This window comes from Capra hircus, chromosome 11 (genome assembly GCF_001704415.2).
Source record: "Capra hircus breed San Clemente chromosome 11, ASM170441v1, whole genome shotgun sequence".
Lineage (NCBI taxonomy): Eukaryota > Metazoa > Chordata > Mammalia > Artiodactyla > Bovidae > Capra > Capra hircus.
This window is the reverse complement of record NC_030818.1, coordinates 21,256,863-21,283,025: the sequence shown is the minus strand read 5'-3', so window position 1 is coordinate 21,283,025 and position 26,163 is coordinate 21,256,863. Positions and strand designations below refer to the sequence as shown.

General features: G+C 41.7%; 1 protein-coding gene across 2 annotated transcripts in view; it reads left to right on the top strand.

Moving 5' to 3' along the window:
• Nucleotides 2,895-26,163, top strand: part of SOS1 (SOS Ras/Rac guanine nucleotide exchange factor 1) — a 130,804-nt gene continuing 107,535 nt past the window's right edge. For both annotated transcript variants that reach the window (XM_018055149.1, XM_018055148.1), the window contains exon 1: nt 2,895-3,270. In XM_018055149.1, coding sequence (XP_017910638.1) covers nt 3,184-3,270 — 87 coding nt within the window. In that variant the 5' untranslated portion in view covers nt 2,895-3,183. The remainder of the gene's footprint in view (nt 3,271-26,163) is intronic.

Below are 26,163 nucleotides of genomic sequence, written 5' to 3'. Positions count from 1 at the left end.
CCCGCCCCTGTTCTGACTCGACGCTCTCAGAACTCGGCTAGCCTGCCTGGACCTCCGCGTTCGGGTCGGCTAGTCTGCCTGGATGCGACCCCGTGCGTCACGTCCGTTCTGGCTCCTGGCTCTTTACAGTCGAAGAGGGCCGCGAACTCAACCTTTGCGCCTGCGCCGCGGGTCCTCTGTCGGATGTTAACGCTAAGGGGTAGACGAGGCTTTCGCGTGTACACTAGCAAGTTTCTGAGTTCACCACGGTCGTCTTCTCTCACAGCACGCCCATAGATCTTGATTTGGCACAAGAGATATAAACAAACGATGTAGTGGGACTCGATTGTTCCTTGATCTTAGCAGCGCTGAGTCCCCCACCACTTCCCTTAGGTCTCTCAGCTGCGGAGGGCTGAGTCTCTTCTCTGCAGTTTCTCTCCAGCTGTCTACTGTCAGTCTGCAGCCAAAACGTCCCTGCTAGTGAAACCCCGGACGCTAAACATGCCCGCCCGGGCTCTAATCCATGTTTCTAGTCTTGTTTACCTCTTAAATCAAATCTGAGACTCGCAGTTGAAGGGGACCTTAGAGGTCATCAAGTCCCACCTCTTCTCCCTCCCCGTAGTCCCGAGTGAGCGAATGTACGGTTTTTACTTGCACACTCCCGAAGGTCACCCGTTTCTTGGGACAACTGATCACATAGTCTTCCTGGAAGTTTCCTCCATTCAGCTTTCATTCCCTCTTATTGAGAACCTACTATATGCCAACTACTGTAGTTCCTTGGGATACGATGGTGAGCTAGAGTGAACTCGTGAGATTGTTGGTCTTGGAGTTTACATTTCAGACGGGGAGACCAACACCGAAAAAATAACTAAAGGCCAGAATTTATACTAGTGAAGAAATATTAATAAATAAGCCAAGACTTAGAAAATGTAGGTGGGAACTGCTTAGTGTGATCACAGAAGGCCTTTTGGAGGTGATGACGTTTATAACCGGTCAAGTGAAGAGTTAGGAGCAGAATGAGGGAACAGTTACAGGCTGAGGGAAAAGCAGAGCCCCTAAGGCAGGAAGGAGGTGGTGTTTTCTAGGAATAGACAGCAGGCCAGAGTGACTGGAATGTGGTGAGCCAACGCTGAGAACGGTGAGGAAAGGTTGAGAATGTAAACAGGAGCCAGATGCAGGTTTTGTGGGTCATGGTAAGAAGTTTGAAAAGTATTCTAAGAGCAGTAGGAAGCCAAGGAATAATTTATGGCAGGGGCTTGATCTTAATTCATTCGTTTAGAATCACACAAACCATATGACATATCATGTTTGGGGTTTTTTTCCCCATATTATTGGGGATTTTTAAATGACTGTCATGTTTTTCTCCAAACCCTTTCTCCTGCCCCTAAACCCTTTTTCAGCTATGGGTACTTTACCTCTTCTTACCCAGTAGTCCTATGGATGACTTTCAAAATGTCATTCTGAACACTTTGAAAGTGTGGAGAAGGTTTAAATGTAAATCATGTGTACATTTTAAAAGGAAAAGACTCAAGACTTTTATGAGATTCTCAAAGAGGTTTGGTAGAGATAAAGAACCACTGCTTAAACGTTCCTCATCTCTGTGATTCTGGTTATCATTCTCTGAAATAGTAGGGTACAATATCAAATTAAGCAGCCTAGTGAAGCAAAAACAATAGGATTGCTATGAGGATTAAATGAGATTATGCTAAAAAAGTGCTAGTGGTAAACCATGCAGCGCCAGCCACGCAGTGCTACTGTTAAAAGCAAACACCTGCATTTGTGGGATGGAGGAACCGTTGATAGATAATGCTCTTTCAGCATTCCACAAACATTAAGTGCCTGTTCTGTGTAAAGCCCCATGCCTTCCAGGAGTTCGTTATCTAGTTGAAAGAGGCTTGTAGCGATACAAAACACGATAAACCAAATGCCCTTGGAGGGGCCTGAGTAAGGTGTTCTGGGATCTGGGAGCTGCAGGAGAGGTGTCAGTTTCCACTGGAGGTAAGTGGTTATTGGAGTTCATATTTGAAATGGGTTTGAAAGATGAACATGTTGAATTTAAAAACACAAACAAGATCAATTACACGTACACATTTTATTCTTGGTGATGTGGAAAGAACGACTGGAAATACCGCGATTACTTCTATTACCCGAGAAATATTAAGACGTAGGTTTCGTGAGAAAGGCACCTATCTTTTGTCCAGTGTGTTTACTATACATTGCATGCTCTGGGCAGTCCTTATCTTCATGTTCGGGAACAAAGTACACAAATACACACCCCTTTCCGAAACGAAAGGCCCGGGGACTCGAAGAGAGGGGTGGGATCCCTCTCGGTCCAACCACACAATGGGGGCAGCTTCACCGTAGCTCACGCCCCACCCCGCAGGCCCCACTCGGCTAGGGGTTCGACTGCTCCGGGCCCTGTCGCTCCTCCCCCTGCAGCCCTCAGGGGCGCAGCCACAGTCCGGCGCCTCGCTCGTTGGCGCTTTCCCTCCTCGGCGCTTTCCCTCCTCCTTCGTTGGGGAGCCGGAAAACCCGGAGCGAACCGGCCCTGCCCGGTGGCGCATGCTCAGTAGCGAGCAGGTTCAGTTCGCTAGTAGGAAGCTCGAGCGCTACACCGGCGTCGGCGGCGGCCGCGGCGGCATCTCAGGGCAGCCAGATTCCGCAACGACGACCTCGGGCCTTTCCCCTCCCCCGCTAGACCCCGCGCCCAGCTCCGCCCCGCCCCGGGTCGCCAGCGTTTCGGGGTCCCCGCCGCGGGGAGCGGGCGCCGCGGCCGGAGCGTCCCTCCGCAGCCCTCCCCCAGCCGCCGGCTCCGCCGCGGGGCCAGGCCGGGCTCGGGAGCGCAGTCCCGGCGGGCGGGCGGGCGGCGACCGCGGCGGAGGGCAACCCGGGGCGGCGCCGGCGTGCCGGGGAGGGGTAGGGGGCCCGGGCCCGGCCCCGGGGCGGTGGTGCGGGATGCCGCCGCCGCCGCCTCCGGGCTGCGTTCGCTTTCCGCGGCTGGTGCCTGTGTCGGGTAGGTGGCCGGGCGCGGGCCTCGCCCCCCAGCCCCCTCTCCGGGGCTAGCCCGGCCGCTCGGCGCCCCAAGGGGGCCGGGCCGTCCGGTGGGACCGCGGCCCTGTTCCGCGCTGCGAGCTCACCCTCTCGCGGTTCCCTGGCCCGGCCGCCGCCGCCCCTCTCCCCGCCCGGAGGCGCCCCGGGGGCACCATGCAGGCGCAGCAGCTGCCGTACGAGTTTTTCAGCGAGGAGAACGCACCCAAGTGGCGGGGGCTGCTGGTGCCTGCGCTGAAAAAGGTGAGGAGCGCACGAGACCCGGCTCCCCGGCTGCAGCCTGGGCGAGAGCACCGGGCCCGGGTCGGGGAAGGGCTGGGGAGGCGGGGCGCGCGGGGCCGTCTTTCTTCCCGGTCTCACCGCCTCCCAGAAGGGACGGCACACCCGGAGAGGTTCCCCCGCACTCGTTGGCTCTCGGTGTTGACAGTCACCCCGTGTGGCGTGTGGGAAGGCCGCAGGGAGCCAGGGAGAGTTTGTCCGAAGAATCCAACCGCTGAGAGCTTGCCCTGCCCCTGATTCAGAGACGAGAGTTGGAGGAGCCTCAGTTTTCACTGGAGGTCAAAGCAGGCCGCTTCTCTGCCTTCTCTGTGCTCTCTCGGAGCTGCTGTCAGCCTCCGGTTTTAGGTGTCCTGTATGCTCGTCCTAGTGGGTTCAAGAATGCTCTGGCCGTAACGCTTGCCCTAAGTAATTGCGGAGCTCGCCTGCCAGCAGGAACATGGATGGCCTGCTTTGCTCGCCCTTCGTAATCACTCTTTATTCCCCTGAATTCCCCCATTCCTCCGATTTACAGGGGCGGGTGCACAAGCCACTGTTTTCTTTCTTGCTTGCCTCCTCCCTCCCTCCCTGTCTTTCCCCCTCCCCACCTCCCCCCACCCCCACTCCCACGTCTCTCTCTTTCTCAAAACCTTGGTCCTGTCATTCGGTTTGTTGATTAGAAATTTTAGCAGTTCTGTCTCTTCGAGCTTGCCACATTGTTATCTAAAGTTATATACCCCGTGATCTGTACTTTTACACGTTTTAGTATAATTACGAAGTGTTACATTTTCAAAGCTTCTAAAGCAATGTTGTGACTTAATAAATACATTAAAACATCAGCAACTGATGTCTGAATGAATATATTAATAAAGGCTGTCAGAGTATTTTTGTTTTCTTTTAACCTAACAAATACAGGGGTAGCTTTACTCTCTTAATAGGTATCTAAATCGTCATTTCTCAAAAAATATTTCATGGTATCTGGTTAAAAATTAATTTTGCTCTTTACTCAGATTTGAGGTTATAGGGTACCCTTTCTCCTAAACATTCATGCTTTTTAAAAGGTGTTGGATATTTCTCAGAGGCCAGCAACTTTTACTTTCCCTTTTGTCCCGTTCTCCCTCTCTTGGTATCTTAGAGTGGAAGCTATTTGGTTTGTTAGCAGAATTTGCTGGTATATTTCACGTGTAACTTACTGACTTTTTTGTTCAGATGTCTGATTAGTCACAGACATCTCTGATACTGTTCTCTAAGAAAAATAAAGGTGTGCCATATGCCTTACGTACTTTATTCTTTAGAAATCCTGTCAGGCTCTCACCCTGTTTACTTTCACTTTACCTGCAAGCTTGCCATCTTAGCTTGTAGTAGATGGGGAATGGGAAGTCTCAGTGATTCCAGAAGCAGGTATCCTGACCAAGGTGGGTGTGGGGTGGGGAGGAGACAGAAAAATTATTGAAAATATATAAAAGAACTCATAAAACACTATCAGTTTGGGACTGTTTTCCTTGGAGGCAAGCAACTCCTATCCTAGGGGAATCACCATGAAACCCTATCAGTTGAGGGTCCTATGAAGCAGTGAGATGAACATCATAGGAGTTAGCAGACAAGGCCTACCTCTGCCACACTGGTGGCCCTTGCTGAAATCTGTCCACAGAAACATTTTGTTTGGCTGGCATAGTGTTTTTTTGTTTCTAATGTAATTGCCGCTATTTTTAAATGGGTGTTACTACATAAAATCAGAATCTTGAACTTTTCGTGGAGAATGGGAAGATCTCTCCACAGTGGGCCAGCCTTCAAGCAGGGCAGTAAGCTGCTGGAGCTGAGTAAATGGCTGCCCATCTGTCTCTGATTTACCACAGCCCCCACCAGCCCTCTTTGCTTATTTACATAACCCTGCTTTGACTTTAAGCAGAGATACCCTTGCATGGCAGTAGAAGTGATGGGAGGGGGTGAAAATGTACTCAATCTAGTTGATGTGTGAGATTTCTTCCAATTCCCACTTAAGGTATCCACTAAAGATGATTTTAAGCCACCAAAGACAAGTTAGATATTTCATGTGGATACCTCCGTATCTTCCTTTAGGCTTGTTGTAGTTTGCAGATGCGTCAACTTGTGTTATCTAGCCTGGGGCTCTTTGGATATGCTCTTTTCTTCACCTGGACTGCGTTTGGCCTGGCCTAACACTGCTCATCCTCTGGGCTCACTGGACCTCAGATCTTTTCTCAGATCCTCAGGCCCGAATTGGATAGTCTTTTAGTCTGACTGTTCTTTTAGCACCCTAACCAGGCACTTAACAATTCCTACTTTTTTCCTATTTAAATTCACCACCCCAATTAGATTGGATGGTCCTTGGGAATGGGGATGGTATTTTACCCTCCTTTCATCCTCCATGTATACAGTGTCTGACACCTAGTTGGCACTTAAATTTGAATGAATGGGTAGGGAATAGCCAAGGAAAACCATCAGCTCCCTCCCTTCCACTTACTATTTAAAATTTTTTTTTCTCTTCATAGCTGTATTATTTCATTTGACTGGCTCAAGACTTTGATGTCATTTCTTACTGTCCACACCCAGGAAGAGCCTGTAGGTTCATTTTCCTTGACATGTTCATTTAATCAATTCCCTCCTACTCCAACTACACTTGAGTCCCCTTTCCCAGGCTACTGCTATAGCCTTTTAACTGAGTTCACTGCCCCCACCTCTCCTTTACTATTTTTCAGATTTCGGAAGTTATAGGACGCTTTTGAATATGTCACACATTTGTTCAGAACCATCGATGTCTTTTGAGGGCATAGAATGAAGTGTGCATTCTTTGAAATAGACTTGATGTTGATCAGTGATCTGGCTTCATCCTGCTTTTCTGAATGGATTGCCTGTCCTAGTCTTTCATATACTTTATGCTTCAGCCAGACAGGACTACCTCTTTTCTTGAAAATTCCCAGAAGGTCTCAATGGATCCCACCTGTTAAAGTCCGATCTTATCTATCGCATGAGTCTGTCGTGCCTACTGCAGACCAAGTATTGCCCTCAGCAGTAAGGATTAAAAGGGAATTGACATTATCCAGAAATGACTAAGTTTTAACATGATGAGAAGTGGCAGAGGGTGAGTTTGGAGGGAAAAGTAGTTTATAGAGAATTTTTTAATGTTGAGCTAAGGAGAATGATTTTTACTTTGAGGGGATAGATGTCATTGAGGAACCTTAAATGGAATAACATCAGATTTCGATTTTAGAAAATCCACTTTGGCCATAGAATAGAAAATGGATTGCAGAAGAGTGAGACTGAAGATAAGGAGAAAAGTTAGAAAGCTAGTTTAATAGTCCAGCCAGGAGATGATATATATTTGAATTGGGAGCATTTGAATTAGGATGAAAGTGTAGAGATGGATATTCTATAGTTGAGAGATGTTTAAAAGGCAGAATTGACAGGATCTAGTAACTCATAGTGATTCGGGTAAGTGGTAAGCATAGGAGGACTCTTAAGTTTCTGGTTTGAGTGCCTTTAGTCAGGATAGAGAATGTAGGAGGAGTACCTGTTGGGGTGGAAGGAGTAGCATTATAAGATGAGTTTTGAACTTGTTAAAGTCCCTTCTGGTTATCCAGGTGGACTTGTAGGACTGGCAATTGGTTGTTGGCATCTGGTGAACAGATTTAGGACTTCTAGATGTGCGGGTGGGGCCATGAGATAGACGAAGCTATCCATTCAGGAGTTATACATGAATGCTCATGGCAGTTCTGTTCAGCAAAAAATTGGAAATAATCCAGATGTCTATCAGCAGGTGAATGTGTAACAAATGGTGATATAGCCATACACTGGAGTACTTCTCAGCAGTAAAAAGGAATGAACTATTGATATATGAGACAACGTTGCTCAAAATAATTAAGCTGGTAACACCCCCTACTGCCCAAAACACCATAGTATATACTGTAAAATTATAGAAAGATGCATCTACAGTGACGGAAGACAAGTCAGGAGTTGTTTCGGGGAGAGGCATTTATGTTCATTTGTTTTTTTGATTGTAATAATAGTTTCAGGAGCATATGCATGCATTCTTGTGTGTGCTCAGTCATCTAACTCCTTTTGACCCGGTGGACTGTAGCCTGCCAGGCTTCTCTGTCCATGAACTTTTCCAAGCAAAGACCACTGAAGTGGGTTGCTATTTCTTCCTTCAGCAGATTTCCCGACCCAGGGGTCAAACCTGTGTCTCCTGCGACTTCTGCATTGGAAGGCAGATTCTTTACCAGTGAGCCACCTCAGGAGCGTATTAAAATTTAACGCGTTATACAGCTCAGATATTTGCAATTTATTGTGTGTTAATTGTACCTCAAAGAAGGTGTTTTTAAAAAAGTGAATGAGGCCACCCACTGAAAATGATGAGAAGTAAGGATGCAATTAGGCTGGCATCAGAACTGGAGGAATGAAATGAACGATAGAGTGTAGGGAAGAGCAAAGGGGAAGGAGTGAGTGAAGGAGATTAAGAAGGCGAGAGTCAGGTAGAAAGAGTAGACCCTCGTGGCCGAGAAGCTGAGAATGGATGAGTTTCAAGGAAAGGGTCATTAACTGTGTCAGGCTATAGAAAAGTCAAATAAAGTACCTGAAAAATAGTAGTTAGATAATCTTTGAGGAAGTAACTGATGGAGAATGATAGTGAAGATACTAGTATTTGCCTCAAATTATTTGCCAAGCACTGTTTTAAGTGCCTCATGTGTTCCCTAATTCTCACAGGATACTATTATTGTGTCTGTTTTATAAGAGAGAAAACTGAAGTTTGGAAAAGATAACTTGGTTACAGAGTCTGCATTTTAAAGCAGTATTAATGATGATATGCTACCTCTGGCAGGAGTGATATCCTTTCTTCTGAGGTGGGAGGGGGTGAGATAAAATGGGTTTGTAGGTTGAGGAGCAGGGAGTTCATGCTAGCTAGCTTCAGTGTTCATGATGAGAGACAAGATACTTTACGTAGAGCGAGGAAAGAGAAATGAGTAAGGAGCTTAAGTTTTGGAATTGCTGTTGTGGAGTTGGGAGAAGGAGCCAACCAGTGAATTAGAAAGGATTGCTGAGCAGTGCGGAGTGTGGAGAGCATTGTAGGTTTGAAGAGCATTCGTTGGCCTGCTGGCTGTGAGAGTTTCTTCCTGCAGCACCCATCAGTTCACGTAAAGGGGTAGAGAAGGATTGTTGGTTGCTTGTGGCTGCAGTAGAGATGAAGAGAATAAGGGATATTTCAGAAGATTGAAAGTTAAGCTATAAGAGAGAAAATGGAGGTGTAAATGAGAGCTCCATGGATGAGAAATCTCAATGAGTTGTAAGAGGAGGGGAAGGGGAGCAGATAAGGAATTATGATTAGAGATATTGATAATTACATTTTGGAGTTTTAAGATTCTAGAAATGAGGAAGATGAGACAGGGGGTCTGGACTGGTGTGTTGCATGCATGGATGAGGATGGATTCCACAAGGATTATGAAGTGTGTTGTAGCAGAAAGGAAGAAGGCAGTGGCAGAAAGGTCCAGACATCACAGCAGTGACAATGCTCCAACCAAATAATAAGTGGCAGCTACTCCCTATAATACATTTTTTTAATACAGCTATAGATGGAATAGAAAAAAACTTTGCCCTTCATTTTAGAATATATTTATTTGTCTTGTAATCAAGTTTTGTATCCAAAACTTTATTGTGAAAAATTTTAGATATACAAAAAAGTTCAGAGTTGCATAGTAAATGCTCATATACCCACCTGGATTCTGTAATTTACAAGTATTTTACTGTTTGCTTTATCACATGCCTATCCATCCACCAATCCATCTTAACATTTTGAAGGATTTCAAAGTAAGTTGTGGACATCAGTACACTTGACCCTTTAACACTTCAGCTTGCATATCATTAACTTGGAGTTCACTCTTTGTTTACAGTTCTTTTTATTTTTCAGGTAAAATTTATGTACAGAGAAATACACAGATGTTAATTGTACAGTTTAATGAGTTTTGGCAAATGAATACAACCCAAGCCTCTACCAGGATATGGAACATTACCGGCACTTCTGAAATTTTCCTCATGTGCTTTCTCAGAGTTCCTGCCCCCAGCCTCCAGAAGCAGCTGCTCTTCAGATCTTTTATCACAATAGATGAATCTTATCTGTCGTAGATACCATATAAATAGAACTGTACAATATATATTTTTGGTGAGGCGTTTGAGGTTGTGTTTAATGAAGAATTCAGTCTTTTTTTTTTTTCCTGTCATATGAATATGTCAAAGTTTATTAAATGGATGGATACCTGGGAGGTTTCCAGTTTGGGGCTGTTGAGAATAAAGCTGCCATGAATGTTCTTACTTATAGCTCGTGTTGTAGAAATGTTTTCATTTCTCTTGGGTAAATACCAGGAGAAATGGCTCATAGAGTAAATGTGTGTTAGGTTTATAAGAAACTTCCAGACCTTTTCTCAAAATGGTTGTACCATTTCATGTTCCCACCAACAGTGTATGAGAGTTGCAAGTGCTCTACATTCTTGCCAGTATTTGATGTCATTAGTCTTTAATTTTAGTAATTTCAATAGGTGTGTAGTGGTATCTCATCGTGGCTTTAATTTGCATTATCCTGGTGACTAATGATATTGAGCACTCATGTTCTTATAGGTTATTCGTGTGTCTCCTTTTGTGTAGTATCTGTGTGAATCTTTGGCCCATTTAAAAAATTGGGTTGTTTTTCTTTATAGTATTGAGTTGTAAGAGTTCTTTGTATATCGTGGTTAACTGTCCTTTATCAGATATATGTTTCATGAATATTTTCTTCTGGTCTGTGGCTTGTCTATCCATTTTCCTAATGGTGTTTTTTGATAAACAGAAGTTTTTAATATTGATGGAGTCAAATTTATCAGGTTTTTTTCTTTTAAGGTTGCTGTGCTCTGTCGCAGAACCCCTTGCCTGCCACCAAGTCATGAACACATGGTCCCAAGGCTGTTTTCTAAAAGCTTTATGGTTTTAGCTTTTACATGACCTATGATCCATTTCAAATTAATTGTATATGATATAAGGTAGGAATTGAGATTTATTTTTTATGCTCATATCAGAACTATTTGAAGAGACTTTCCTCTCCCTGTTGGATTGTGTTGTTTCTGTGAAAATTGAATACATATTAGATATTTATGTAAATATATATTTAAATATGTAATATATAAAGTAAATATGTATATATTTTAGACTCTTCTAGTCTATTGATGACTTTGTGTATCTTTCCCCCAGCACCACACTATTGATGACTAGATTTATAGTAAGTCTTAGAGTTAGGTGGTGCAAGTCCTCCTTATTTTAAAATAATTATTTTAATTGTTTCTAGATTTTTTATTTCAGTACAAATTTTGAACCATCCTGTCAATTTCAACTAAAAGATCTTGGTGAGATTTTAATCGTAATTTCATTTAATCTGTAGATAACGGGATAGAATTGGCATCTTAACTATAGCAAGTCTTTGGATTCATGAATGTAGTATATGTCTCCATTTATTTAGATTTAAATTTCTCTCAGAAACACTTTGAGTGTAGAAGTCTTACATGTCTTCGGTTAAGTTTAATCTAAAATGTTTTGTTTTTTGATGTTATTGTAAATTGTTTTAAAATTTTTTATTTTCCAGTTATTTGCTAATGGGTATACAAACAATAGGTGAAAATTTGGAGAGCAATAAAGAGGAATTGCAGGGTGACAGATGTGCTCAGGCCTAGAGAGAATTTAGTCCAAATGGGAGATGAAAGGGAGAGACTTCTAAGGGAAAAGAGAGAGGGAATTTCAGAAATTTTATATTGTTATCAATTGGAAGTCCTTAAATAAGCATCAGTGAGTCCTTTGGAATGCTAAAAATGCATGAAAAAGAAAGGCATTATGAAACTCAAAAAGTTGTTTAATAAAGATCATATATCTGAATTAAACAGAAACATGTAGCTGATTTTTGTATATTGATCCTGTAACCTTTGACCTTGCTCATAGTTGTTTTGCAGATTTCATAGAATTTTGATTTTTTTGGCCACTGCCTGGAGCATGTGGGATCTTGGTTCCCTGGCCAGGGATCCAAGACACCACTGCATTGGAAGCATGGAGTCTTAACCCTGAACCGCCAGGAAAGCCCCTCCATAGAATTTTCTACATAGTTATGTCATCTGCAAATAGAGATAGTCTGATATTTTCTTTCTTTTTCTTATTTTATTGACTAGGACTTCCATTACAGTGTTGAATCAAAGTAGTGAAAGTGGTCATCCTTGCCATCTTAAGGGAAAAGTATGTCTTATTTCACCATTAAGGGTGATGTTAGCTGTCAGTTTCCATTGATGCTCTTTATCAGATTGAGGTTCTCCCCTTCCACTTTCAGTTTTCTGAGAGTTTGGGGATTTTCTGAAGTTATAAGTGGATATTGAATTTTGTCAAATTGTTTTTCTGTGTCTTTTAAAATAATCATAAGCTTTTTCTCCTTTATTCTGTAAATATTATGGTAAATCACATTGATTGACTTTGAATGCTAACCTGCATTCCTGGATAAGCCGTAGCAGATGTGTGTGTTTTTTTTTTTTTAGTTTCTGCTTTGTGCTAGTGTTCTAGGCACTGTGCTTGGTACTTTACATATTTATCTCTGTTCTACCCATTGACTTTTCAAGGTAGTAATTTTTACAGCTGAGTTTTATAGCTGAGGAAGTGGATCCTCAGAGAGGCAAATTGCTCAAAAATCTTGTAATAGAACCAAGATTTGAACTTAAAGTCTGTTTAGCTTCAAACACAACTCTTTGCACTGTATTGTGTTGCTTCCTTTGAGTAGGCAGCATGATACAGAACAGTGGTGTTCTGATTGTCCTGCACCTTAAATTTTAGGGAATAACTGTCTTAGGGGAGAAGGAGGCGAAATGAAGAAGGCTTTGAAACCCTTTGTGTTAGACTGAGAAACTTAGCTGTTTTACATATTGGGGTTCTGCATACGCTTGCATTTGACAAAACTATACTGCTGCAAAGGTGATGGTGGTGGTGGTTAGTTGCTCAGTCGTCTCCGACTCTTGCGACCCCATGGACTGTAGCCCGCCAGGCTCTTCTGTCCATGGGATTCTCCAGGCAAAAATACTGGAGTGTGTTGCCATTCCCTTCTCCATCTTTAAGGTAATAGTTAATGGAAAGATGGCATAGATCATAAAGGAAAAGGCTGAGAAGTGATCTTGGGATGGCAATAGGAAGCTAGGAGACTATTCTAGCATCCTTATGTTTGGGAGTGAAGGAAGTAACATTTTAGTGGAAGTGAGAGTTGACCAGGTGAGGATGAGGAGGATATGTCTTCCAAGGGTTGGTGTTGCAAAGAGTTGCTGGAATCCTAGAGGAGCTCAGCATCCTAGGAATTCTGAGTAGCTGGAGTTTATTCAGTCTGAAATGTGGGGTCAGCTCTTGTGAATGAAATTATTGCATTTTATCTTGTGAGCAGTGAGGAACTATTGAAGAGTTTTAAGCCAGGTATTAATAATTAGATATGAATTTTAAAGGATCTCCTTTCTGTGGAGCATGGATTAAATGACTGTAGAACTGTAGGCAAGAAGGCAGGTTAGGGGACTCTTGCTGCAATTCATGGAAGGGATAGTGGTGTTCTTGACTAGAGCAGTAGCTGTTGGGTGAAGAAGAGTGGACAGATTTTAGCTTTAGAAGTAGATTGATGGTTGAACGATGGGGTAGTGAGAGAGGATTCAAAGTTGATTCCCGGGATTCTGGCTTAGGAGTCTTAGTGGCAATAGTGATGAGAGGGGGAATACTGGGAGGAGCACCTTTGGAGGGGAACTAAGAAACCATCGGTATTCTGGGAGTAACGCGGTGTGAGGGAATTGTGATGGGAGGAGTTTACACATTGAGGGTAGCCAAGTATGTAAGCATGGAAGGCATCTTTATTGGACTGTCCTTATTAATTATAGGCAGGTACAACCTGAAGATTCTTTCAGTGTATGTTTCAAATGCTATCTCCTTTACAAAGGCTTTCTACTACACTTCCATCCCCTAAGTAGAATGAATATATATTAATTACTTTAGTAGATTGGAGAAGGAAATGGCAACCCACTCCAGTATTCTTGCCTGGAGAATCCCATGGACAGAGGAACCTGGAAGGCTATAGTCCATGGGGTCACAAGAGTCGGACATGACTTAGCGACTAAACCACCACCATTAATTTCTTTAGTACTTTATGTGTCAATTTTGGTACTTAATGAAAATGTGCCCTTTGAAGTTTGTATATGTGGCCTCTCTCCTGCTCTATATCGGGAGCTACGTGAGAGCAAGATAGGAACCAAGGCACCTTTGTATTCCCTCCAGTGCTTAGCATGCTTCTCATGTGTAGCAGGTGCTCAGCACACATGTTGAATTGTATGCAGCCCTGATCTTGTCCCTTTAAGAATATACTTACTAATGAGGTAGGTATGTCTTAGTTGAGATTTTTAGCAGACAGAGGCATTGGAATTGTCATGTTTGGTGTACCTCTTTTAGCAAATAGGGAAGCAAACATGATGCTTTAGAAATAATTTTTTAAATGGCTAAATTAAAAAAAATATATAATGCTTCAAGGAAGAAGCAGATGCCAGGATGGGGTTAAGCATGCAAGAAGTTTATTAGAAGAAGTGCTTGTGAGAGAAAATGAGGAAGGAGGCAAGGAGAGTCACCAGGCTGATACAAGTCTAACTCCAAGTGAAGGAGAAAGGTGAGGAAGGAAGGAACTTTGGGTGAAAGTCGTAGTTCTAAGGAAATTTAACCGAGACCTCAGAAGTTCTTGAGCAGAAGTTGCCTATCACAGAAATTCCTCATCTTCCAAGATCAGGGCCATCTTAGTGTATGCCCGTGGTGCTCTTTACTGGGAGCAGCCAGTGAGAAGCACGGCCTCCGTGCAAAGTGATGGATTTCAGAGTGCAGCAGCTGGGGCCCAGAGTCAGTTATTTTTCCCTAGAGTCAGAGATCTGAGAGGCTGATTCTCACAGCCAGCCATGGTCATCTCTGTGGCTATAAATTGCCTGATTCAGGACAGGTGGATTACAGTATTCCCCCCACTTAAAGTGGTAATTTGTCCCCCCTAAGCTCCTTGTGCTTTTTCTTTTTTTTTTTTAAGATACTTTAGGCTGAGTTCCAAAAGTCGTAACTCAACTGTCATTAATAGTACACAGTTTGCTTTGTTGTTGTTGTTTAGTTGCTAAGTTGTATCTGATTCTTTTGCAACTCGGTGGACGGTAGCCCGCCGTGCTTCTCTATCCATGGGATTTCCCAGGTGAGAATACTGGTCTGTGTTGCCATTTCCTCCTTCAAGGGATCTTCCTGACCCAGAGATCAAACTCACATCTTCTGCATTGACAGGCGAATTCTTACCTCTGAGCCACCGGGGAAACCTATGATTTGCTTTAGTAGTTATCAAATAAAGTTTGCATTTCCTATTCAAGTTGATTTCATATTCAACCTTAATGTACCAAATGACAAACAAAGCAATAAAGATGAAAGAAAACATGCAAATGATACCTATAATATGAACTAGTGAATCAGGAGTACTTCAGGCACTTCAGGAGTACCTTGAATAGGCCAACCATCCCCACTTATGAAGATGAGTGCTTGTGGACTTTGCTTTCTAGGCTGGGCTACTTCAGGTAGACAAGCACAAATCAGTAAAAGAAGTTACACATAAAGTCAGATTCTGGAAATCACCTGTTGGAATTGGGGATGGAAGCATATACCAGAGAAAAGAAGTAATTTAAAGTTTTAGTTTTATGGACCCTGAATTACTCAGGTGTTATTTTTAAGATAGATATTTTAAATTTATAATGGGAAGATGATTTTGAAAAGAGTTTCCTTAATGCTGCTTTCCTACTGATTTTGACTGGTGGTGGTGGTTTAGACACTAAGTCATATCCAACTCTTGCCATCCCATGGACTGTAGCCCACCAGGCTCCTCTGTCCATGGGATTTTCCAGGCAAGAATATTGGAATGGATTGCCATTTCCTTCTCCAGGGGATCTTCCCGACCCAGGAATCTAACCCGGGTCTTCTGCATTATAGGCAGATTCTTTATTGACTGAGCTATGAGGGAAGCTGATTTTGACTGTTTGGTTTTATTCACCAGATTTGTTGAATATTATATGACAGACATTCTGGACAATTGAAAACTAAAACCTCAGTTGTTGCTTTTATGAAACTTGTATCTGGTGATAAAAAAAAATCTGTTATCTTCCCATATGTGTTAAAGCACTCTGATTCTACTTTATGGAAAGTTTGATTCAGAGTTAAAAATAAAAATATAAATTAAAAAATTTTTAATTTTAAAAATAAAACAAGTCTTGGAATTAAAAAAAAAGTTTTAAATTAACAGAGACTTTTTGTAATAAGCTGACTTAAATTCTGGTTATTCTTTTATAATTCCTGAAACAAAATTTTTCCTTTTTATATAGACAAATCCCATCCTCTATTTTATTACAGTCTAAACCATTTGCAAGTGAATTGATTTCTGTGTATGGCCCAGTAGTTTGTAATGGAATGCACTTACTGCTAATTGCATTCACAGCTGTTTTAAGGACTGATAGGATTCTGATTTCTTTACATATAATTAATAACTTTTTTCTTATTGTGGTAGAATAGATTTTACATATATCCATATATATTACACAAAATTATCCATTTTAACCATTTCTAAGTAGTCTAGACTGCAAGGAGATCCAACCAGTCCATTTTAGAGGAGATCAGTCCTGGGTATTCTTTGGAAGGAATGATGCTGAAGCTGAAACTCCAGTACTCTGGCCTCCTCATGTGAAGAGTTGATTCATTGGAAAAGACTCTGATGCTGGGAGGGATTGGGGGCAGGAGGAAAAGGGGACAACAGAGGATGAGATGGCTGGATGGCATCACTGACTCGATGGATGTGAGTTTGAGTGAACTCCAGGAGTTGATGATGGACAGGGAGGCCTGGCGTGCTGCAATTCATGGGGTCGCAAAGAGTCAGACACGACTGAGCGACTGAACTCAACTGAAGTGTATAATTCAGTGCCAGCAGCTATGTTCACAAGATTGTGCAACTGTCACCACTGTCTATTTCCAAAACTTTTCATCACCTCAAACAGAAACTCTGTACATATTAAGCAATAACTCCGAACTTCCTCCTCCCTCAGCCCCTATAACCTCTAATCTACTTTCTGTCTTTATGAATTTGGCTGTTTGAGGTATTTAATGTAAGTTGAGTCATATGATATTTGTCCTTTTGTGTCTGATTTATTTTAGTTAACACAGTGTCTTTAAGATTCATCCATGGTGTAGCATGTATCAGAATTTAATTCCTTTTTAAGGCTGAATAATACTCCATTTTGTATATATACCACTTTTAGTTTATTCATTCGTCTGTTGATGGACACTTGAGTTGTTTCTGTCTTTAGGCTACTGTAAGGAATGCTGCGGTGAACATTGGTATACAAGTATTTGTTTGAGTTCCTGTTTTCAATTCTTTTGGGTGTACACCTAGAAGGGGAATCGCTGGGTCATTTGGTTTATATATTTAACTTATTTAACATTTATATGTTAAACAGTTGGTTTATATGTTTAACTGTGTTTAACTCTTTGAGGAGTTATCATACTGCTTTCCACAGCAGTCACACCATTTTTACATTCCTACTAGCAGTGCACAAAGGTTCCAATTTTCCCATATCCTCTTGCACTTGTTATTTTCCGTTTTTTTTTTTTTATTACTATCTTAGTTTATGTGAAATAATACCTCTTTGTATTATGTCTTGGGTTTCCCTAATGACTAATAATGTTGGCCATCTTTTCATGTGCTTGTTGGCCACTTGTATATTTTCTTTGGCAAATGTCTGTTCAAATCCATTGCCATTTTTAAAACCTATATGGTTTGAGTTTTTGTTTTTAAATTTTAGGGCATCGTAATATTCTTGATGTTAGTTCTTTATTGGCAATATGACTTGTAAACATTTTCTTTCATTCAAATACAACCAAAAATCTACTTTTCAGTTTCTTGATAATGTCCTTTGCACAAAAACTTTAAACTTTAATGACGTTCAGTTTATCTTGAAACCCCACTGCTTTTTGTGCGTTGCTTTTCTTCTTCAACTTTGCTGAATTAATTTGCTAGCTCTGGTATCTTTCTTGTGGATTCTTTGGAATTTTTCTATATATAGGATTGTCATCTGCAAATAAAAATAGTTTTACTGTGTGTGTATGTGTGTGTGAGTACATATGGCTTCCCTGGTGGCTCAGACAGTAAAGAATCTGCCTACAATGCAGGAGACCCAGGTTCCATCCCTGGGTCGGGAAGATCCCATGGAGAGGGGGATAGCAACCCACTCCAGTATTCTTGCCTGGAGAATTCCATGGACAGAGGAGCCTGGCAGACTATAGTCCATGGGATCAGTTTTCATTCCAAGCCCAAAGAAGGGCAATGCCAAAGAATGTTCAAACTACTGTACAGTTGCACTCATTTCACATGCTAGCAAGAGTATGCTCAGAATCCTTCAGGCTAGGCTTTAGCAGTACATTAACTGAGAGCTTCCAGATGTCCAAGCTGGGTGTAGAAAAGGCATAGGAACCAGAGTTCAAATTGCCAACATTCATTGGCTCATAGAGAAAGCTAAAGATTTCCAGAGAAACATCTGCTTCGTTGACTGTGCTAAAGCCTTTGACTATATGGACAAACAACAAACTGGGGAAGATTCTTAAAGAGAGAGTAATACCGGACCACCTTGCCTATCTCCTGAGAAACCTGTATGCTGATCAAGAAGCAGCACTTAGAACCTTACATGGAACAACTGACTGGTTCGAAATTGGGAAAGGAATATGACATACCTGTGTATTGTCACCCTGTTTGTTTAACTTCTGTGCAGAGTACATCATGCAAAATGATGGACTGGATGAATCACAAGCTGGAATCAAGATTGCCAGGAGAAATATCAGCAACCTCAGATATGCTAATGATACCACTCTAATGGCAGAAAATGAAGTAGAATTAAGAGCCTCTTGATGAGAGTGAAAAAGCTCACACACATACACGTTCTTTTTCAGATTCTTTTCCCTTATAGGTTATTACGAGTTTTTGAGTATAGTTCTGAGTGCTATACAGTAGGTTCTCGTTAGTTATCTATTTTATATAAAGTATGGCACCCACTCCAGTACTCTTGCCTGGAAAATCGCATGGATGGAGGAGGCCTGGTGGGCGGCAGCCCATGGGGTCGGTAACAGTCTGACATGACTGAGCAACTTCACTTTCACTTTTCACTTTCATGCATTGGAGAAGGAAATGGCAACCCACTCCAGTGTTCTTGCCTGGAGAATCCCAGGGACGGGTGAGCCTGGTGGGCTTCTGTCTGTGGGGTCGCACAGAGTAGGACACAACTGAAGCGACTTAGCAGCAGCAGCAGTGTGTATATGTTAACATATGCTTTGTAATTGTTTTATCTTCTTGATGAATTGACCCTTTTTTCAACATACAGTGTCCATCTTTGTCTCTCGTAACAGTTTTTGACCTAATGCCTATTTTTTCTGATATTAGAATAGCCACACTAACACTGTTTCTGTTTTCATGGAATATCTTTTTCTATCTTTTCATTTTGAAACTATAGTTTTGTGTATAAATTGAGTCACTATAGTCAGTGTATACTTTAATCATGTTTTTAAATCAGTCCTGCCAATCTCTGGCTTTGATTGGAAAGTTTAACCCAATTAAATTTAAAGTAGTGAGAAGAGCCTGGCAGGCTATAGTCCATGGGGTCTCTGAGTCAGATGAATTAGCAACTGAACAGCAGCAAAAGTGACTGATGAGGAAGGACTTCTGCCATCATTTTGCTTCTGTGTTGTTGTGAAATTTTATACCTTTTTTGTTGCTCATTTCCTCCATTACATACTGGTTTCTTCTTCTCCCCCACCCCCCTTTTATTATAGTGAACCATTTTGATTTCCTTTTGTGTGTATTTTTTAGAAATTTTCTTTCTGGTAAATCCTTGTGAATTACATTTAACTCCCTAAATTTATAACAATTTAGTTTGCACTGATATGAACTTAACTTCAATAGCATATAAAAGCTCTGCTCCTATACAGCTAAGTCTTACCTCCTTATATTGTTGTTGTCACAAATTATATCTTTATACATTGTGTATCCAGTATCATGGATTTATAATTATTTTTTATTCATTTGTCTTTGAAATACAAAATAGAGTTAGAAACCAAATATATATATAGTAGTATATAGTAATACCCATTTTTATATTTGCTGGTGCATTTACCTATACTAGAGACCTTTATTTCATCATATGACTTTGAGTTGCTGTTTAGTGTCCTTTCATTTCAACTCGAAGGACTATCTTTAGCATTTCTTGTAGGGCAGGTCTTATGATATTGAACTCCCTCAACTTGTGTTTATCTGACAACATCTTAAATTATACCTAATTTTGAAGGACAGTTTTGTCAGATGCAAAATTCTTGGTTGATAATTTTTTTCTTTCAGCAGTTAAATGTGCATCCTACTGTATTTGGGCATCCATGGTTTCTAGTAAGAAATAAGTTGCTGACCTTATTAAGGACTCCTTGTACAGGAGGGGAATTCCAGTTGAACTATTTCAAATCTTAAAAGATGATGCTGTGAAAGTCCTGCACTCAACATGCCAGCAAATTTGGAAAACTCAGCTGCGGCCACAGGACTGGAAAAGATCAGTTTTCATTCCAGTCTCAAAGAGAGGCAATGCCAAAGAACGCTCAAAAGTGAGTGAAGTCGCTCAGTCGTGTCCGACTCTTTGCAACCCCATGGGCTATAGACTACCAGGCTTCTCTGTCCATGGGATTCTCCAGGCATGAATACTGGAGTGGGTTGCCATTCCCTTCTCCAGGGGATCTTCCCAACCCAGGGATCGAACCCAGGTCTCCCACATTGCAGGCAGGTACTTTACCCTCTGAGCCACCAGGGAAGTCCTGGTGGGTTTCAAACTACTGCACAATTGCACTCATCTCACAGTATAGCAAAGTAATGCTTAAAGTTCTCCAAGCCAGGCTTCAACAGTACATGAACCATAAACTTCCAGATGTTCAAGCTGGATTTAGAAAAGGCAGAGGAACCAGAGATCAAATTGCCAACATCGATAGATCATGGAAAAAGCAAGAGAGTTCCAGAAAAACATCTACTTTTGCTTTATTGACTACGCCAAAGCCTTTGGCTGTGTGGATCACAACAAACTGTGGGGAATTCTCAAAGAGATGGGAATACCAGACCACCTGACCTGCCTCCTGAGAAATCTGTACGCAGGTCAGGAAGCAACAGTTAGAACTGGACATGGAATAACAGACTGGTTCCATGGAATACATCAAGGCTGCATATTCTCATCCTGCTTATTTAATTTCTATGCAGAGTACATCATGTGAAATGGTGCGCTGGAGGAGGCACAAGCTGGAATCAAGATTGCCAGGAGAAATATCAATAACCTCAGCTATGCAGATGACACCACCCTTATGGCAGAAAGTGAAGAAGAGCTAGTGTCTCTTGATGAAAGTGAAAGAGGAGAGTTAGAAAGCTGGCTTAAAACTCAACATTCAGAAAACTAAGATCATGGCATCCAGTCCTGTCACTTCATGGCAAATAGATGGGGAAACAATGGAAACAGTGACAGACTTTATTTTTTTGGTCTCCAAAATCATTGCAGATGGTGACTGCAGCCATGAAATTAAAAGATGCTTACTCCTTGGAAGAAAAACTATGACCAACCTAGACAGCTTATTAAAAACCAGAGACTTGACTTTACCAACAAAGGTCCATCTAGTCAAAGCTATGGTTTTTTCAGTGGTCATGTATGGATGTGAGAGTTGGGCTATAAAGAAAGCTGAGCACTGAAGAATTGATCCTTTTGAACGGTGGTGTTGGCAAGACTCTTGAGAGTCCCTTGGACTGCAGGGAGATCCAACCAGTCCATCCTAAAGGAGATCAGTCCTGGGTGTTCATTGGAAGGACTGATGCTGGAGCTGAAACTCCAATACTTTGGCCACCTGATGTGAAGAACTGACTCATTGGGAAAGAGCCTGTTGCTGGTAAAGATTGAAGGCAGGAGGAGAAGGGGGTGACAGAGGATGAGATGGCTGGATGGCATCACAGACTTGATGGACATGAGTTTGAGTAGGCTCCAGGAGTTGGTGATGGACAAGGAAGCCTGCGTGCTGCAGTCGCAGAGTGGGACACGACTGAGCGACTGACCTGAACAGTATGGGAAGAGTTGCTTCTCCTGCTGCTTGAATGGTTTTGTTTTTGTTTTTAGACAGTTGGTGTATAATGTGCCTTGGTGCAGGTATCCTGGAATTTATCCTATGTAGATTCTATTGAACTTTTTGAATTTGTAGATTAATGTCTTTCATCGATTTGGGGGTATTTTCAGCCATTATTTCTTTACGAATTCTTTCTGTCCCTTTCTCTCTCTTCCCCTTCTGAGATTCCCACAATGCATGTTTTGGTCTGCTTGTTATCCTGCTGGTCCCTTACGCCCTGTTTACTTAAAAAAAAAAAAAGGCATTTTGAGCATATTCAAGTCAGTTTTAAAGTTTTTATCTAGTTAGTCTGATGTCTGGGCTTCTTTAGCTGGTTTCTTTCAGTTAATTTTGTTCCTTTCAATGTGCCATTCTGTCTTGGTTTGTTTTTGTTTTGTATGCTATGTGATTTTTTTTTTTTTCTTAAACTGGGCGTTTGAATAGTATAATGTAACTATTAAAAGTAGATTCTTCCCATTTCCCAGGGCTTGCTGTTTTGTTGTTTGTTTTTATTTGGTTTTGGTTTTGATTGTTGAAGGCTATATTAGTATGTTTGTTGAATGACTTTCCAAAGCTATTGTTTGTTTCAAATAAAGTATTGCTTTGTGTGTACAATCACTGAAGTCTCTTTGACTTAACTTGTTTTTCCACAGTGTTTTGACAGAGATTTCCTTGAGCTTCAGGAGCTAAAAAACAACCAAACAAATAACAAGAAAACCTCTCTCAGTCTGTACAGCTTGGCTCTGTACTGGTGCACTCTTAGAGCAATTTGTAAAAATGGCCAGTGTGGCATAGCAGTAATAGAGTAAGATTCAGATTTATATCCTGAGATTTGTCTATTGTGCTCTGTGAAATCAAGTTTTCTTCTTTCTATGAAAAATAATTTGTTTTGTTGTTGTTCAGTTGCTAAAGTCATGTTTGATTCTTTGCGACCGCATGGACTGCAGTTTGTGAGGCTTCCTTATCCTTTACTGTTATCTAACCATCTCATCCTCTGTTGCCCTCTTCTCCTTTGGCCTTCATTCTTTCCCAGCATCAGCATCTTTTCCAGTGAGTTGGCCCTCTCCATCAGGTGGCCAAAGTATTGGAGCTTCACTTCAGCGTCAGTCCTCCCAATGAATATTCAGGATTGATTTCCTTTAGGATTGACTGGTTTGATCTCCTTACAGTCCAGGGGACTCTCAAGAGTCTTCTCCAAGCACGATAGTTCAAAAGCATTAATTCTTTGCTGCTCAGCCTTCTTTATGGTCCAACTCTCATAAATGAATATGACTCCTGGAAAAACCATAGCTTTGACTGTATGGACCTTTATTGGCAAAGTGATGTCTTTGCTTTTTAATATGTTGCCTAGGTTTGTTACAGTTTCCTTCCAAGGAGCAAGCGTCTTTTAGTTTCATGACTGCAGTCACTGTCAGCAGTGGTTTTAGAGCTCAAGAAAATAAAATCTGTCACTGTTTACACTTTTTCCTCTTCTGATTGCCAGGAAGTGATGGGCCCAGTTGCCATGATCTTAGGTTTTTGAATGTTGAGTTTCAAGCCATCTTTTTCACTGTCCTCTTTCACCCTGATCCTGAGGCTCTTTCATTCCTCTTCACTTTCTGCCATTAGAGTGGTATTATCTGCATATCTGAGGTTGTTGATGTTTCTCCTGGCAGTCTTCATTCCAGCTTGTGATTCATCCAGCACAGCATTTTGCATGATACACGCTGCATATAAGTTAAATAACCAGGGTGACAATATACAGCCATGTCATACTTCTTTCCCAATTTTGAACCAGTCAGTTGTTCCATGTAAGGTTCTAAGTGTTGCTTCTTGACCAGCATACATGTTTCTCAGGAGATGGTTAAGATAGTCTGGTATTCCCATCTCTTTAAGAATTTTCCGCAGTTTGTTGTAATCCACACAGTCAAAGGCTTTAGCATAGTCAATGAAGCAGAAGTAGATGTTTTTCTGGAATTCTCTTGCTTTCTTTATGATCCAACAATTGATCAATTATGATCAGTTGTTGGCAATTTGATCTCTGGTGTGTCTGCCTTTTCTAAACCCAGTTTATATATCTGGAAGTTCTTGGTTCACATACTATTGAAGCTTAGCTTGAAGGATTTTAAGCGTACCCTTGCTAGCATGTGAGGTAAGCAGTTGTACAGTAGTTTGAACATTCTTTGGTCTTGTCCCTTCTTTACAATTGGAATGAAAATGGACCTTTTCCAGTCCTGTGACACTGCTGAATTTTCCCAGTTTGCTGACATACCAAGTGCAGCACCTTAACAGCATTATTTTTTAGGATTTTAAATAGCTCAGCTGAAATTCCCTCACCTCCATTAGCTTTGTTTGTAGTAATGCTTCCTAAGGCCCACTTGACTTCATAATACAGATAATTTGTACTTGGTTTAAATTGTATTCTAATATTTGGTGTTTAAAATTCTTAAATAAAAAGTAGCTGGTAAAGAATCTGCCTGTAATGCGGGAGACCTGGGTTTGATCTGTGTGTTGGGAAGATCCCCTGGAGAAGGGAAAGGCTACCCACTCCAGTATTCTGTCCTGGAGAATTCCATGGACTGTATAGTCCATGGGGTTGCAAAGAATTGGACACAACTGAGTGACTTTCACATCACTTCACTTCAGTTGATTTAAGAAGTCAAAGGTAATTTCAAGCCTCTTGTTACTCTGTTCCTAGAGAGCCCAGTTACTAGAGTTAATCCCAGAGGAGCTTCTATATGCAAAATCTTGCGATTGACTTCATAGGGTAGTAAAATGGTAACTAAGATTTTTCCGTCCAAGTATTTATAATACAGTGATTGTGCATGCTCATTTGTGTCTCTTTGTGACCTCATGGAGTGTAAGCCATCAGGCTCCTCTATTCATGGAATATTCTAGGCAAGAATACTGTAGTGGCTTGCCATTTCCTTCTTCAGGGGATCTTTCCAGCCAGAGATTGAACCTGCATCTCCTACACTGGCAGGCATATTCTTACCGTTGTGCCACCTAGGAAGCCCATAATACAGTGAATGGTAAAACAATTCCAAGAACAGATCCCATTTAAAGAACAGAGTCTCTTCCAAAAAATGCTGTAACACAAATGTGTAAACCTTTTAAATCATTGGATAAATGGTTGAATTAACTATGTTCTAGATATATACACATATATAACAGAACTTTGGGGAGATAAGGCTAGGGTAAGAAGTACTCCTAAATAGATAAAGGCTACTTCAGTATTTCTTAAATATTTACATTTTTTAAAGTTGTAGTCTCTGAAATTCTGAGAATTGTACTTTCATTTAAATTAGCAAGTATACTCTTAGAAAAATCACAAATGCAACTGACCCTTGAATAACATGGGTTTGAACTGCATGGGTCCACTTATACATGAATACTTTTCAGTAGTAAATACTACAGTGCAGTATTGTTGGTGGTTGGTTGAGTCTTCGGATGCAAAGGAACTGGGGATATGGAAAGCCAGCTCTTACATTACACATGGATAAACCCTCAAGTTGTCATATGGTCAGCTGTGCCTCAGGAAGATTTAAGCTACATGTTATTTAGTTTATTTAGAGTGCTTTTCTCACTGTTTGTAAACTGAAATCACACCTATTCATGAGAGACTGAGAGTCTTAGTGGGTGGCAGCTGGGACAGGGGGTTAAGTACATGTAGTATATTTTGGAGGGGGGCAAGGCTTTGTGGGGAGGTGTTGCACTGGCATATGTGGGACTGCGTAACAAGGCATAGAGAGAGGAAGGTGAGACACTGATATCAAAGGTGACGTTTTCATAGTTGAAAGTTCAGACTGAGGTCACTTTACATATGAGAAAGGGAAGTAATGTGCTCTTACTCCTTCCTCCTCTCTTCTGCTTTCCTTCCTTTCTTCCTTCAAAAACCACAGGATTTCCTGTTCTCATCTTCTGGAATTCAAAGTTCTACTTTAGAACTTTGATTTTATAGTTTAAGTAGACTTTCTGAGATTCTTGAGATTTAATCTTTTATTCTTGTTTCTTTCTGGCTGCAGTGGGTCTCGCTGCACGCAGACTTTCTCTGTTTGCAGGGAGTGGTGGCTTCTCCAGTTGTAGGGCTGGGGCTTCTCAGGGGTGACTTCTCTCGTGGAGCCCAGGCTTCAGCAGCTGTCGCACGTGGCCTTGGTGGTTGCAGCTTGTGGGCTCTCGAGTGTTGACTCATAGCTGTGGCACGTGGGCTTAGTTACCTCACAGCATGGGGGATCTTCTGAACCCGTGTCCCCTCCACTGGCAGGCGGACTCTCAACCCCTGGACCACCAGGGACGCCCTAATCTCCATTTATTTGTCGGAAAATGTGTCCTCAGCATCAAACAAATAAACTATAGGAATAGCAGTGAGTTTGTAAGTTTGAAATACTTTTGAAAAGGTAACTTCCATTAAAAAGTCTTTTCTACCTTAACATTTCAACTGGTGGCTCAGACGGTAAAGAATCTGTCTGCAATGTGGGAGACCAGGGTTTGATCCCTGGGTTGGGAAGATCCCCTGGAGAAGGAAATAGCAACCCACTCCAATATTCTTGCCTGGAGAAATCCGTGGACAGAGGGAGCCTGGCAGGACTACAATCACTGGGATTGCAAAGAGTCGAACACAGCTTAGAGACTGAGCACAAGCACGATTAGTACTCTTGC